At 39.3% G+C, this 14,133-nt stretch overlaps 1 protein-coding gene across 1 annotated transcript in view; it reads right to left on the bottom strand.

The window, feature by feature from the left end:
• LOC111144909 (pyrophosphatase (inorganic) 1) overlaps nt 1-14,133 on the bottom strand; it is a 34,980-nt gene that overhangs the window by 16,448 nt on the left and 4,399 nt on the right. Inside the window, exons 3-4 of the mRNA XM_022499509.1 lie at nt 2,596-2,649; nt 1,627-1,746 (exon numbers count right to left, since the gene is read on the bottom strand). Coding sequence (XP_022355217.1) covers nt 1,627-1,746; nt 2,596-2,649 — 174 coding nt within the window. The remainder of the gene's footprint in view (nt 1-1,626; nt 1,747-2,595; nt 2,650-14,133) is intronic.

Below are 14,133 nucleotides of genomic sequence, written 5' to 3' on the forward strand. Positions count from 1 at the left end.
TTCTTTTTTTAAAGTTTATTTATTTATTTATTTATTTTCAGCAATCTCCACACCCAGTGTGGGGGCTTGAACTCCCGACCCCGAGATCAAGAGTCACAGGACCGGGAGCCAGTGAGGCTCCCAATAACCATGCTGTATAAAACAAACACCAACCACCTAACAGCGGAGAGAGCATGCAAGCACAAATACAAAACCAAATATTTACCTAAAAAATACATTAAAAGTAAAGTGCGTTTGATGAATTCTTAGTGTTCACTATCTTCTAACTAGATTTTCCTTGGAACAAATTTCCACAACAGAGGTGGGGAGAGAATAGTACTAAAATGGAAATGAGATGTTCTGGTGGCAAGGGTCATCACTGACCAGGATCCAAGACTGAAAGGTTTATTAATCAGGATTTTCTGGAGCTTTCAGTTGCTGGCTTTTTTCCCCAACTCCTTGTAGAGCATCTCACAGAGGAGCGGCTGGTCTACAAGCTTAAAATGTAGCTATTGTTCTAGTTCTTTGCTCCCCCAATCTAGAACCTACTTCTCAGATGTGTTCGCCTACTCAGCAGGAGGAAAGGCAGAAACAGAAAAGTGAAGGGTCATAAAGGAAGACTGGATGCAACAAAGCCAAATCCAGCCTCCTGAAGAGTAAGTCTTTCGGCAGTGTCTTCCCAAAGGGACGACGTTTTGAGGCCAACTACTAAATCAACTGAAATACAGAGTGAGGTGCTATAAAGGCAGACAAACGACTCTGTGATTACCTAACAAGCTCGGCGAGTGTGTTCTGTGTTCTGGTAACTTTCACACTGTTTCACAGTAGACTGCACTTAAGAGACTTACTGGCTAATAAAAACAAACCATTTATCAACAGGAAAAGAGTAAAATTGAGAATTTCATGGAAAAATCATTCAGTACCACAGGCATTAGCCTACTGAATCGGAATTAAATAGCCATCATTTACTCATAAGAGACATGATTCTAGTGGCTCTTCACTTAAATATTAAATAAGAACCTACTATACCCACTGGCATGGTGCTGGGGACAACTTGGTAAACAGTGCAGAGAGCCTCCCTCCTCAAAGTGCTGGCTGCTTAGGGAAACAGGACCCCATTTACTACTTTATCACAAAAAGACTGGCGGTAAGAAGAAATCAGGCCTCTCAATGTAAAAGCTTCCATGTGCAAAGTTCAATAGCCATAAGAGCTAAGTGCTAATAGTATCTTGAGAAGACAGGTCTCAGGAAGCAAGAAAGGCAAGTTAGGTGAGCCAAACAGCAGATGTGGGATGTGGTACCAAAAATCAGTGCTTTCAGCCACTAGGCTATATATACATATAGGCTCTTATAATGGGTTTGCTACTCATTCTGTAAAGAAACCATGTGCATGCTTTACAACCAGTCCATATAGAAAAATAAAGATTTCAGAAAAGAATAAACTTTCAAATGTGAATTTAAACATTGTAAACCTTTATCTTTCAGTTTATCTTGGAAATAAGTTGTTCAAGAAAGTATTATAATTACTCTTATGTTGTTAACATCTATAGCATAAACTTTCTGCTTGTGTTTAAATCTTTCTCACTAGCAGCAGTAGGTTAATTTTTTATAAGCTAAAAAGTACATTTTGAGCAATCAGAGACATACCTGGGGGATGGCACCATAGTTCCAGATATATCCTTTATAAGGGAACAAATTTGCAACATAACGGAGTTTTCCCTTCTTCACATCTTGTTTAATTGGGTTTAAAGGGTCCTTTGTAGCTATCTGAAATAAAAAATTTCAAATCATTGTATATTTGGATATAAAATACTATTCAGATAAGAATTTAAGGAAATGAATTAAGGAATACACATCCCCTAATTCCACTTTAATGACTTACTTTACCTCTCACATTTTTATGATTTGATATAAAAGTTACTCCATAAACAGCCTTAAGTGGAAAACTTATTTGAGGTATATAGAAGGGAAAACAAACAAACAAAAAAAAAAAATTTATTTATTCCAGAATGCAAAAACTAATTTACCTGGAATAAATCCTAACATTTGATAAATGTTTTAAGGTTTTTAGTAAAAGGGCAAAATAAATATCATCCAACTTAAACTTTCCTTTAAAATATTTAAATTTATTCAAATATTTGAGTATATAGTATATACAAAATGTGGTTACAGTCAAAAAGTTTAAGTGATATAAAATATGTAACATCTACAACAAAAAGCCTAACCTATTAGGTATCATCAGAAAGAACAAAATGCAACAGAAATTTCAATAAAATCACAGGTGGCTGGGGCAACTAAAGAAAGCCTGTTTCACTCTGGGGAGGAGTCAGTGATGAACTTTAGGGGAACAAGACAGGAGAAAAAGGTAATTCCAGGCTTCCAGAATGCCAGAAGCAAAGGCGTGGGGGAAGGAAAGTTCATGGCATATTTGCAAACAGTAAATGAGTTGGAGCTCAAGTGAGAGACTGGCAGGCAACAGGAGATCCAACTGGAAAACAGACTGGGACTAGCAACAAGGAAATCTTCGACCTCAGCTATCGAACCCTTGAGCAAATCAGTTTGGCTAGGTCCAAATTAATATCCTAAGTCTGATTATCAACATAAGAGGAAACGTACCTCCATTTTTGCATTAGACCAGCGTGGTACTTCAACTACCATGTGGAACACATCCTGAAAAAAACAGAATGGAGAAGGTCACAGGAGCTAACTGGTTCTCTTACTTAAGTGAGCACACCCTAGTTCTTCCAAAGTTAAAGTGTTCATTGGATTGGACCTTTGAAGTCAATGGGCTTTCAACAAAATTCATCAAAAAATCAGACTGACTAATGAATGAAGAGATAAAGCAAATATGCAAAATAACTGTATAATCAAGGTGGGTGTATGCTTGTCTCTAGTATAATTCTTTCAACTGTTTTGTATGTTTCAGTAAACAATCAATTTTTCAAAATAAAATGTTGGGGGGTAGGTAAGAATGTTCCTATAAAGAAAGGGTTTTTAAACATAATAAAACTTGTATGTGTGAGGAAGGCCATCTTCAAAGCGATCATCTTCAAAGGCTCTTCACTTCCCCCAGTGGCACTGCAATTGTTCAAGATGCTTCTGGAACTCTGACTTCAGCGGCAGTTTGTAAGATAAACCCCAAGTCCATTTAATTACTTTGTCATACTTTAGTATTAGCCTCATACAAAATCAATCAACTTGATTACCCACATTTTCCTCCCAACTTAAATGTTTTTAAAAAAATCAAGTATTCCTCAAAAAGACAAGAAATTTGACATTGAAGAGCACATAAAGTTCCAAAAATATTTTAACCCATGGTAGTTCTACTATAATTAGTTTACAGCCTTAAACCAAGCTCTAAATGGTCAGAAAATTATTTTCACCAAGGAATAAAACTTGAAATGCAGTTTTTCTGTTTACAGCTTCTGCAAAAGACACACATGAAGCCAAATCTGCAATTGTTCTTTTATAAAATGTACATTTTTACAAGTGGACTTCAAATGAAAATCACTTAGTAGCTATACACTTTTTAGGACTACTTCTCTGCTACCTCACATCAAAAACAGGGACTGAGGGGCACCTGGGTGGCTCAGTACATAAAGTGACTGCCTTCACCTCAGGCCATGATCAGCCCCAGGTTGGGCTCCCTGCTCAGCAGAGAGCCTGCTTCTCCCCTTCTCCCGATTGTGTTCACTCCTGCTCTCTATCAAATAAATAAATAAATAAAATCTTAAAAAAAAAAAAAGAAAAGAAAAAGAAAAGCAAACTGGTAAGTTGCAAGGAAGTAAGTCAATGGTTTTAAGCCAATAATTATCCTGCTGTTCCTTTTAATCAAACAGAAAAGCTACAGTTCACGGTCTAAAACTTTTGTCACTTATGTAAGCTCATTGTCAAACCGGGGAAGACTAAAGCTTTTCACACGTTTCTGTTCCAAGCCTCTTAACACCTACCTGATATAAAACTCACAAAAAATTAGAGATATTTAAATCCAGGACTGTCTAAGTGCTCTATCCCTGTAAAGTAATACCTGTGTGGTTTAGAAAAAGTAATACATTGTTCATGGGTAGACCTAATCCTTGATTAAATTTCATTTTCCGCACTATATGTTTTCGAGAACTATGTCCATCTCGTACCACTCCTCAGGTATTAAAATGGAAGATCTTTGCATTTATGAATGAGTCAGGACTTTTCAGTTTTCAGCAGCAATATCCTAAAGGTTCACAAGATGGAGCTGTTACCACGTAAAAGAGTAACTAAGAAGGAAAAACCAAGGAGATTGGTTAATTTTTTTAAAGAAGACATTACCAAGTGAATAAATTATCTCAAGTGAAAAAGTAGCAAATAGAGATAAATATAAGAATTTGAAATTTGGTAACTATATTAAGCACTTTAATTGAATTAAATGAAAAGTATGTATAGATCCTCAAAAACCACATTACCTAATATTCCAAACCTACGTAACTACAATGGGAAGCAAGCAGGCAAAGAAAACAAAGAATGAACCAACAAAGAAAGGATGAACCAACATTACAGGGAAGAAAATATCTTTCTGAAAATGGTAAGATAACTCTACTGCAAACAGAAGAATTCCAAATGTCTGAAGGTTTGGTGCTTTTTAGAAATTAGCTAGGCCAGGGGCACCTGGTGGCTCAGTGGGTTAAAGCCTTTGCCTTCAGCTCAGGTCATGATCTCAGGGTCCTGGGACCAAGCCCCGCATGGGCTCTCTGCTCAGCAGGGAGCCTGCTCCCTCCTCTCTCTCTGCCTACTTGTGATCTCTGTCTGTCAAATAAACAAATAAAATCTTAAAAAAAAAAAAAAGAAATTAGCTAGGCCAAAAAATAGCAAGGAGTATCCTATAAAGAGCCTCAGAGCCGATTCATTCATTTTCTTTCAACAAATAATGAATCATTGAGTGCCACTGTTCTGCTACTTTTCCAAGCACTGAAGACTAGAGGTGAACAGAATAAAAGCTCTTTTTAACTCCCTAAAAGTTGGATCTCCAGATCAGGTTGTTTCTGTGTGAAGACCTCAGGCTGGGGACAGCTTTGGGGTGGGGGGTGGGGTGTCCACAGTGTCTACAAACCTGGGTGAGGGATCCTGTCTATAAAATGAATGTTTACAGAGATGCCATAGCAATTACTGTATATTTTTTAAAAGCAATGAGCTTATAGCTTTTAGTAATTATTCTCTCCAATTATTATCACAACAGAGGTGTTACTTAAGTATTTTAATATAAAACAGGAGCTTCATTCTTTAGCAGGAACTATTACTAAAGAATAGTTTATTTCTCCTAGATACCATGGCTACAATTCGGGGAGTTGTTCAGGGGACCAGTGATCCTTTGGCCTTTCAGGGCAATTTAAGAAATTCAACCAATTACTCCATTGCTGGAAACACTTTTACTGTTAAACTATGCATTCTAATTGGAACTCCTGTGCACTGTTGGTAGAAATGTAAAATGGTACAGCCACTGTGGAAAACAGCAATTCCCCAAAAAATTAAAAATAGAATTACCATATAATCCGGCAATTCTACCTCTGGGTATATATCCAGAAGAACCAAAAGCAGGGTCTTGAAGAGGTCTTTGTACACCCATGACCTAGCAGCATTATTCACAGTATCTAAAATGTAGAAGCAACCCAAAAAATGGAAGAAAATTCTGACACATGCTATAACGTGGATGAACCCTTGAAGAGGTGCTAAACATTCATTTCACAGACAAGATCCCTCACCCAGGTTTATGGACGCCCCCCAGCTGTCCCCAGCCTGAGGCCTCCACACAGGAACAACCTGATTTGGAGATCCGACTTTTAGGGAGTTAAAAGAGCTTTTATTCTATTCACCGCTAGTCTTGAGGACATGATAAATGAAATAAGCCAGCACGAAAGGACAAATACCATATGATTCCACTTACATGAGGTATCTAAAGAAGTCAAATTCATAGAGGGTTTTAAAAAGCAGAAGGATAGCTGCCAGGGAGTCTGGGTGGGGGTGGGGGGAGTTTCAGTTATGCCAACTGAAGAGAATTCTGGAGATGAAGAGTGGCGATGGTTGCATAACAATGTGAATGTACTCAACACCACCGAACTATACACTTAACAATGCTGAAGATGGTCAATCTTATGTTTTGGGGGATTTTACAATTAACAAATGGAAAAAACCATGCATTCTTACATTTCCAACATTTATGCATTTAAAATACGGAGACAAGATTTTAGGATATTTCGTATCACCCAGTTACAAATCCATGCCTTTTTTCTCTAATCCCAACTGGTTTCAACTATGACTTAGCTCAATCCTGGGTCTGTGGGCTAATTATCCCCATTCAGAGCTGCTTAGAACTCTGTTCTCCACTTTATTATGCTCTGATTCTAAATCCCTGCTTTGGCATCAAGCTCTCAGCTCCTTATAGTTTCAGAGGAAGGAAGGAAGAGGTACTAACCTCTACCCCTAGTTTGATGGTTTTGACAAGCCTGTAGGAGGCAGAGGAAAGGCAAACCATAGTTTTAGCTCTGACTTCCCAAAGTCAACACATAACAGTCAGTCTTATTTCCCATGTTTATGATCATTTCACCAATAAAAATGTCAATGTTAAAGGTGTCCAGACTCTAAGGAGATTAGAAACTTAAGGCTAAAATTAATTACATCACTCCATTAAATAAAAAAGATTTTATTTTTTTCAAAGATTTATTTATTTATTTATTTGAGAGAGAGAGAGAGAGAGAGAGCGCGCGTGCGGGCATGCGTGCTCGCCCACACACCCATGAGCCAGAGGGACAGAGGGAGAAGGAGAAGCAGGTCCCCTGCTGAGCAAGGAGCCTGATGTGGACTCTGATCCCAGGACCCTGAGATCATGACCTGAGCTAAAGACAGACGCTTAACCAACTGAGCCACCCAGGTGCCCCTAAATCAAAAAGATTTTAAACAGAAGTATCTTAGGAATAGAAGAAATGTAACCTATATCTTGATTAGTCTTTTAATTTCACTGATTAAACAGGAATATTACAGTAGTATGGTAACCATACGTTTCATCTCCAAACTGGTTATTTTTCTTGTGGGTCAAATGAGTAGTCTAATGAGTTGTTTACTAATGAACAGGCTATAGCTTTTTGGTAGGCTATTACTACTAAAGTAAGTATGTGCATATAGGGAACATGCTCTTAATTATATGCCATCTCTGAATCTTAGTAGTAAAGTTAAATATGTCTTTACTGGGAGACCTTTGAACACCTCATGACTTATGATCTATTTCCAACACGGGATCTGAAGCCTACTGAACATGACATGCTATATTGCAAAATTACGTAAGTGGCTTAAATTAGCATTTTCAAGTTGACCCATCATGTTTTTCTCTGGATACTTTCAGGAATCAAGTAAATGTCAGACATAGGAAGAAATACAAAATCACTCTCTAATTCCATCATCCTTCCTTTTATTTTTCCGTTTTGCAATAAAATTCGCAGAAAACGGTGGTAGAGAGGATTTTTTTCTAATATATCTAGAGATTCGACATCAAGCAAGAGGCTAATAAAAAACAAGGGCAGCTTGCCCTTTTTTTTTTTCACCTGTAGAATAATTTTGGGATATAAAATCCCTATCAGAAGAGCTCACATAATGAATAAGGAAATGTTCCAGCCCCAGGAAGGGCTTTTGAAAAGGTGTACCAGGGGTGCCTGGGTGGCTTAGGTCAGGTCATGATCTCGAAGTCCTGGGATCGAGCCCTGCATTGGGGGGTGGGAGGTCCCTGCTCAGCAAGGAGTCTCCTTCTCCCTCTCAAGCTCCCCGTTTGTGCTCCCTCTCTCACTGTCTCTGTCAAATAAATAAATTTTTTTAAAGGTGTACCAGATTTCATCATTTCTAAGGATATTATACCTTATTAAGTGCTCCCCAAGTGACAATGGCTCTTAACCCTTAGTTTTAGGCTTTTTCAAAGTTGGTTTTTTGATTACAGGATATACTCTAAGCTATTAAACATAAATGGATTCCTCCTTGTGCACCGTTGGTGGGAATATAAATTAGTGCAGCCATTATGGAAAACTGTATGGCGGTTCCACAAAACCCAAAAAACAGAACTACCACATGGTCCAGCAATCCCATTTCTGGGTATATATCCAAAAGAAATTAAATCATAATGTTGAAGAGCACTCCCATGTTTACTGCAGCATTATTCACAATAGTCAAGACACAGAAACAAATTAAGTGTCCGTCAACGGATGTTGCATATATACATAAATACATGTGTACGCATACACACAAATATTATTCAGGCTTAAAAGAAAAGGAAATCCAAATCCCGCCATGGTGACTACATGGATGAACGTGCAAGACATTATGCTAAGTGAATTAAATCAGAGAAAGACAAATACTGTCTGATCTCACTTTTAAGTGGAATCTAAAAAAGTCAAACTCATAAAAACAGAGTAGAATGATGGTTGCCGGGGCTAGAGGAAAAGGGGAAATGCTGATTAAAGGATGCAAACTTTCCATTATAAGACGATTAAATTCTGGAGATCTTAATGTACAGCATGGTTTAACGAAATCTACTAAAACAGTAGATCTTAAGTATTCTCGACACACATGCAGAAAGTAAGTATGTGAAATGATGAAGAGGTCAGTATGCTTGATTGGGGGGAATCATTTCACAGTGTATACATACATCAGAACATCACACTGTATACCGTAAACACATGATTATTTGTCAATCCTGCCTCAGTAAAGCTGAAAATTTTTTTTTAAATTTTGAAAAAGAAAAAGTAAATGGATTCTAATTATTTCATTGACAAATGATAAAAGTTTATTTGAGGGGCATCTGGGTGGCTCAGTTGGTTAAGTGTCTGCCTTTGGCTCAGATCATGATTCGAGGGTCCTGGGATGGAGGCCTGCATCGGGCTCAGGCTCCTTGCTTAGTGGGGAGCCTGCTTCTCCCTCTCTCTCTGCCTGCTGCTCCCTCTGCTTGTGCTCTGTCAAATAAATAAAATCTTTAAAAAAAGAAAAAACACTTAACTGATGTGTCATAACTAAGAATAAGTTCCTATCCACCCCCATTCAGATGAGCTTTAAGAGAACTTTAATTAAAGAGACTGACTGATTAATTAATAGAACTAAAATTTAAAAACAGATATTATAACCACAATCTACTTACTTTCTTCTCTTTATAAAATCAAGCAAAAGACTGCATTTCCAGCTGTCAAATTTTTCTATGATTTTCAACGACTAACAATTTTTTTAAAAGATTTTATTTATTTATTTGACAGAGATCACAAGGAGGCAGAGAGGCAGGCAGAGAGAGAAGGGGGGCGGGGAGCAGGCTCCCCACTGAGCAGAGAGCCAGATGCAAGGTTCGATCCCAGGACTCTGGGATCATGACCTGAGCCAAAGTCAGAGGCTTAACCCACTGAGCCACCCGGGCGCCCCAACGACTAACAATTTTGACCACAGAACCTTTCCCAAGAAAAATGGACATATACACAAAATTGTAGTGTCATAGAGTTCACAGAACCTCAGAAATCCATCCTGGCCATTTCAGGGCCTAGAGGTCACCAAGAATCTCTGGACCAGAAGACTTCAGAGCCTATCCAAAGGAAGAAAGTTCTTAGGCATTTCCTTTGAATTCTAAGTTTAAATAAATAAAGTAAACCTTTTCTTCTGCATTATCAAACAGATATTTACTGTAGGAAATTTGGAAAATATAAAAGGCACAAAGTAAAATCCACCACACACACATAATCATTCAAGGAAGTATATAGCACAGTGGTAAAGACCACAGGTTTCTGAGAGATGCCTGGGTGGCTCAGTCAGTTAAACTCTCTGCCTTGGGTTCAGGTCAGGATCCAGGACTCCCAGCTCAGCAGGGAACCTGCTTTTCTCTCACCCTCTGCCCCCTGCCCCAACCGCTTGCTCACTTGTTCTTTCTCAAGTTAATTAACTAATTAATTAATTAAAAAAAAACAAAGGTTCTGAGTCAGAATGCCTGGGTTTCAAGGCTGCCACTGTCATTTAGAAATTCTAGTTGCTGATCCTTGACAATGGGGCTAATGAAAGAATCCAGCTCAGAGAATGACACGACATGATGGCTAAATGATAAAATCCACATAAAGGCTTTAGCATAGTACCTAAGCCACAGGAAGCATTCGACAAATAGTAACAATATATATTTTTTAAAGATTTATTTATTTATTTGAGAAAGAGCATGCTAGTGTGCTCCTAAGAGGGAAGAGGGAAAGGGAGACAAGCAGACACCCCCTGAGCACAAAGCCCATGGTAAGGCTCAATCCCAGGACGCTGAGATCACGACTGGAGCCGGAAAGGAAGAGTAGGATGCTCAATCGACTGAACCATCCAGGTGCCCCGGTAACAATATTTTTTGACCTTTTTTTCCCCCACAGTGATCTTTTTTTTTTTTTTTTAAGAATTTATTTATTTGCGAGAGAGCACAAGCAAACTGAGGGGCAGAGGGAGAAGCAGGCTCTCTGCTGAGCAGGGAACCCAATTCGGTGCTTAATCCTGGGACTCCAGGATCCTGAACTGAGCCGAAGGCCATTACTTAACCAACTGAGGCACCCAGGAGCCTCTACAACGATCTTAAATAAGGCTTCATCAATAAGCCATACACACAGAATCACGGGACATCAGTGCAGAATGTAATCTAAAAACACCACCAAGATTAACCCTACACAGGGGGGAAGTAACCTGCTTAATATCGTAAAGCCAGTTAGTAGCAAAACCAGGACTAATATCTACATTCCTTATTCCTGATTCAGTGATTTTTACTCTATAAAATAGAGCTCTGAAAGGCTAAAGAAATAACCATTTTGTTTGGTTATTGTTTAATGAGACTTTCCTATAAAGCCAGGCATTGTGGCTCTATGTTATACACATATCTAATCATCCATCCCAACTTTACCTTTTTGACAAAGTTGACAGACCACAGAGATTATGGTTAGAATATCTGTTTTCAAAATTTAGTCACCTGCAAGCGTGACTTGGGGCAGAGGTGGGGCAGGGAGATAGCAGTTTATTCTCAGTTATGACATGCCGATTAAGTTTTTTTTTAATTTTTTTTTAAATTTTATTTAGTTATTTGACAGAGAGAGAGAGAGCACAAGCTGGCACAGTAGGAGGCAAAGGGAAAGGGAGAAGCAGGCTCCCCGCTGAGCAAGGAGCCCGACATGGGGCTCCATCCCAGGACCCTGGGATTATGACCTGAGCCAAAGGCAGTTGCTTAACCAACTGAGCCACCCAGGTGCCCCATGACATGCCGATTAAGTTTAATTACCATCAGTTTTCATCTGTTCCCAGTTCTAACTTTGGTTTAGAAAACATGAAACCAAAAGATAAACAAAACAAAACAAAAATCCAGAAAACCCATTCCATATACATACAAAGTTCAGGAAGAAAACAATATTTAAATTACTAATTCAGTGACATTTAAAAAATTTCCATTTAAGGAGCTCTCTATAAAAAGGAATAGAAAATTCAAAACAATACAAACCCTGTAAGGAAGTGAGTTATCCACAAAGCATCCACTTGAGTATATCACCTCTAAAGATTTCTCTAGAAAGTTAAGAATGATACATAACTGCAAGGGCGCCTGGCTGGCTCAGGTGGTAGAGCATGTGACTCTTGATCTCGGGGTCTCGGGGTTGTGAGTTCAAGCCCCACGTTGGGTGTAGAGATTGCTTAAAATAATATTTTTTTTTAAGATTTTTACTTATTTATTTGACAGAGAGACAGTGAGAGATGGAACACAATCAGGGGGAGAGGGAAAAGGGAAGCAGGCTTCCCCGCTGAGCAGAGAGCCTGATGCAGGACTCGATACCAAGATCCTGGGATCATGACCGAGCCAAAGGGAGATGCTTAACGACTGAGCCGCCCAGGTGCCCCCAAAATAAAATCTTTAAAAAAGATAAAAAAAGACGGTGCCTCGGTGGCTCAGTCAGTTAAGCATCTGCCTTCAGCTCAGGTTATGATCCTGGGGTCCTGGGATGGAGCCCCTTGTCAGTCTCCCTGCTCAGTGGGAAACCTGCTTTTCCCTCTCCCTCTGTCACACCCCCTGCTTATGCTCTCTCACACTCTTTCATATAAATAAATAAAATCTTTTTAAAAAAAGAGAGAATGATACACAACTACAAAAAAATTCTGTTAAATTTCTGAAGCATCAACCTATTATAAGCTTGACTTTCTCTTAGAAGAGGAAAAAAGAAACATAGTTCCATGTTTACATATGCTCCCAATATAAGCCTTCAGGCATTTTTCCTGTAGAGCTGACAGAGTTGTCTTAAAGGTACATTCCCTGATCATCATTCCTCAAATGACTGACCATATTAGAGATAAAGTCTACAGCCACACACATAAAAATTTATTTACATAAACTTAATCACACTGGCATTAAAAAAAAAAATCACACTCTTCTCTAACCAATGGAATTAATCAGATCTTTTATTTAGGCTATAATCCAAAATAATTTGTGTGCCACACCCTTCTTTGTGTTTTGTATAAACTTCCTCATAAACAAAACAAAAGAACTCTTTCCTGCTTCTCAGACAAGAATCTCAAGTGCTGAGGGTCACTGAGGTCTGGACCACTGGTGAAATCCAGAGTTGTTGCAAGAGCTTGTGCTTTTGAGCCAGCCCAGGGTGGTGCAAAGGCTGAGTCTTCATTGAGCAATCCCACGTTATCGCAACAATCAGTCCCACAAAGACTTCAAGGAGTCGCAGAATAATCTGAGTGAAGATGTTTTACACAGCACCAAAATGTAGTCTCTGTGTCCTATTTTGGAAAAACTAAGCATCGCAACTGCTAGAAGCACATGACCGCTGGCTAGAATATTGTCCAGTTTCTTATAGCTATTTTGAATGTTTGTATCCCTTGCAAAATTCATTTGCTGAAATCCTAACCCTCAATGGTGATTGTACAGTAGGTGGGACCTTTGGGAAGTGTTTAAGATATGAGGCTGGAGCCCTCATGAATGGGGTTAGTGCCTTATAGAAGAGGCTCCAGAGAGATCCCTGGCTCCTTCTTCCACGTAAGTACATACCTAGAAGACCATGACCAGAAGAGGGCCCTCACCCAACCATGTTTGCACCCTGATCGCAGACCTACGGGCTCCACAACTGTGAGCAATAATTTCTGCTGTGGTTAAGCTATCCAGTCTTCAGTATTTTGCCACAGCAGCCCAAACAGACTAAGACACAAACACACAATAAAACCAACTCTGTGTCAAGAAAATATTTTTCTTCCTTAACACATCTATATGTCAAGATACCATCAATAAACTTTCAGTCATCATCACCGCTTAACTACTCAAAATGGCATGAGAGGTTACTGTAAAGTACTTTGATATACATATATATGTATTAATTATACACCAGACAGACAATCAAGCCAACCAAAAAATGCCAGTTCAAGAGGAAGGATTCTGCAGTTCCTATCAACTCCCGGGAAATCAGATGTAACAAATTAGTTTCTGAATAAGTACAACTTTCAGAATCCCACAGGAAAACCATGCCAATTAGAGGTCCCTCCGTAACTGTGGCACATAATTGGCCTCCAGCTATGCGCTCCACTGTCTCCAGGAGGAGCCAAGCTCAGGCAGGCTCCTCAGAAGCACCACGTGAGTTTGGTCTAAACTAGACCCAAACGGAAACCCTGAAGTCTTGGGGGTAGTCCATCAAAATAAGTAGGAAAAGAAAAGGAAAAATTTAATAAAATACCACCACAACAAAAAACCACAATAGCCCACCCCTCCACTTCCCACTCAGGTTCTGGATGTTGCTGCCAATTCGCTCTCCCTCCTCTACTGGCGGCGTGCGGCTTCTAGGATCCCAGGCTCTCTCGCTGGGGTCTGGGTTGCAATTTGTTCTTCTGCGAAGTGTGGGAGGCCTGGGGTCTCCAGGATGAGCTGCAGCAGAAGCCTTCAGCTAGACTGAGGGCTGGGCAGTCAGTAGGGGCCCATCCTCAGGGGTGTGGGAGCCGTGCTCAGCAGGGACCCCTGGGTCTGCACCGTTTACTTTCTTTCTTTCTTTCTTTCTTCCTTTCTTTCTTTCTTTTTTTTTTTAAAGATTTTATTTATTTATTTGATAGAAAGAGAGAGACACACACACACACCACGAGAGAAGGAACACAGCACAGGGCATGGAAGAGAGAGAAACAGTC

The sequence above is a fragment of the Enhydra lutris genome, unplaced genomic scaffold (assembly GCF_002288905.1).
Source record: "Enhydra lutris kenyoni isolate GAN:26980312 unplaced genomic scaffold, ASM228890v2 scaffoldscaffold12, whole genome shotgun sequence".
Taxonomy (NCBI): domain Eukaryota; kingdom Metazoa; phylum Chordata; class Mammalia; order Carnivora; family Mustelidae; genus Enhydra; species Enhydra lutris.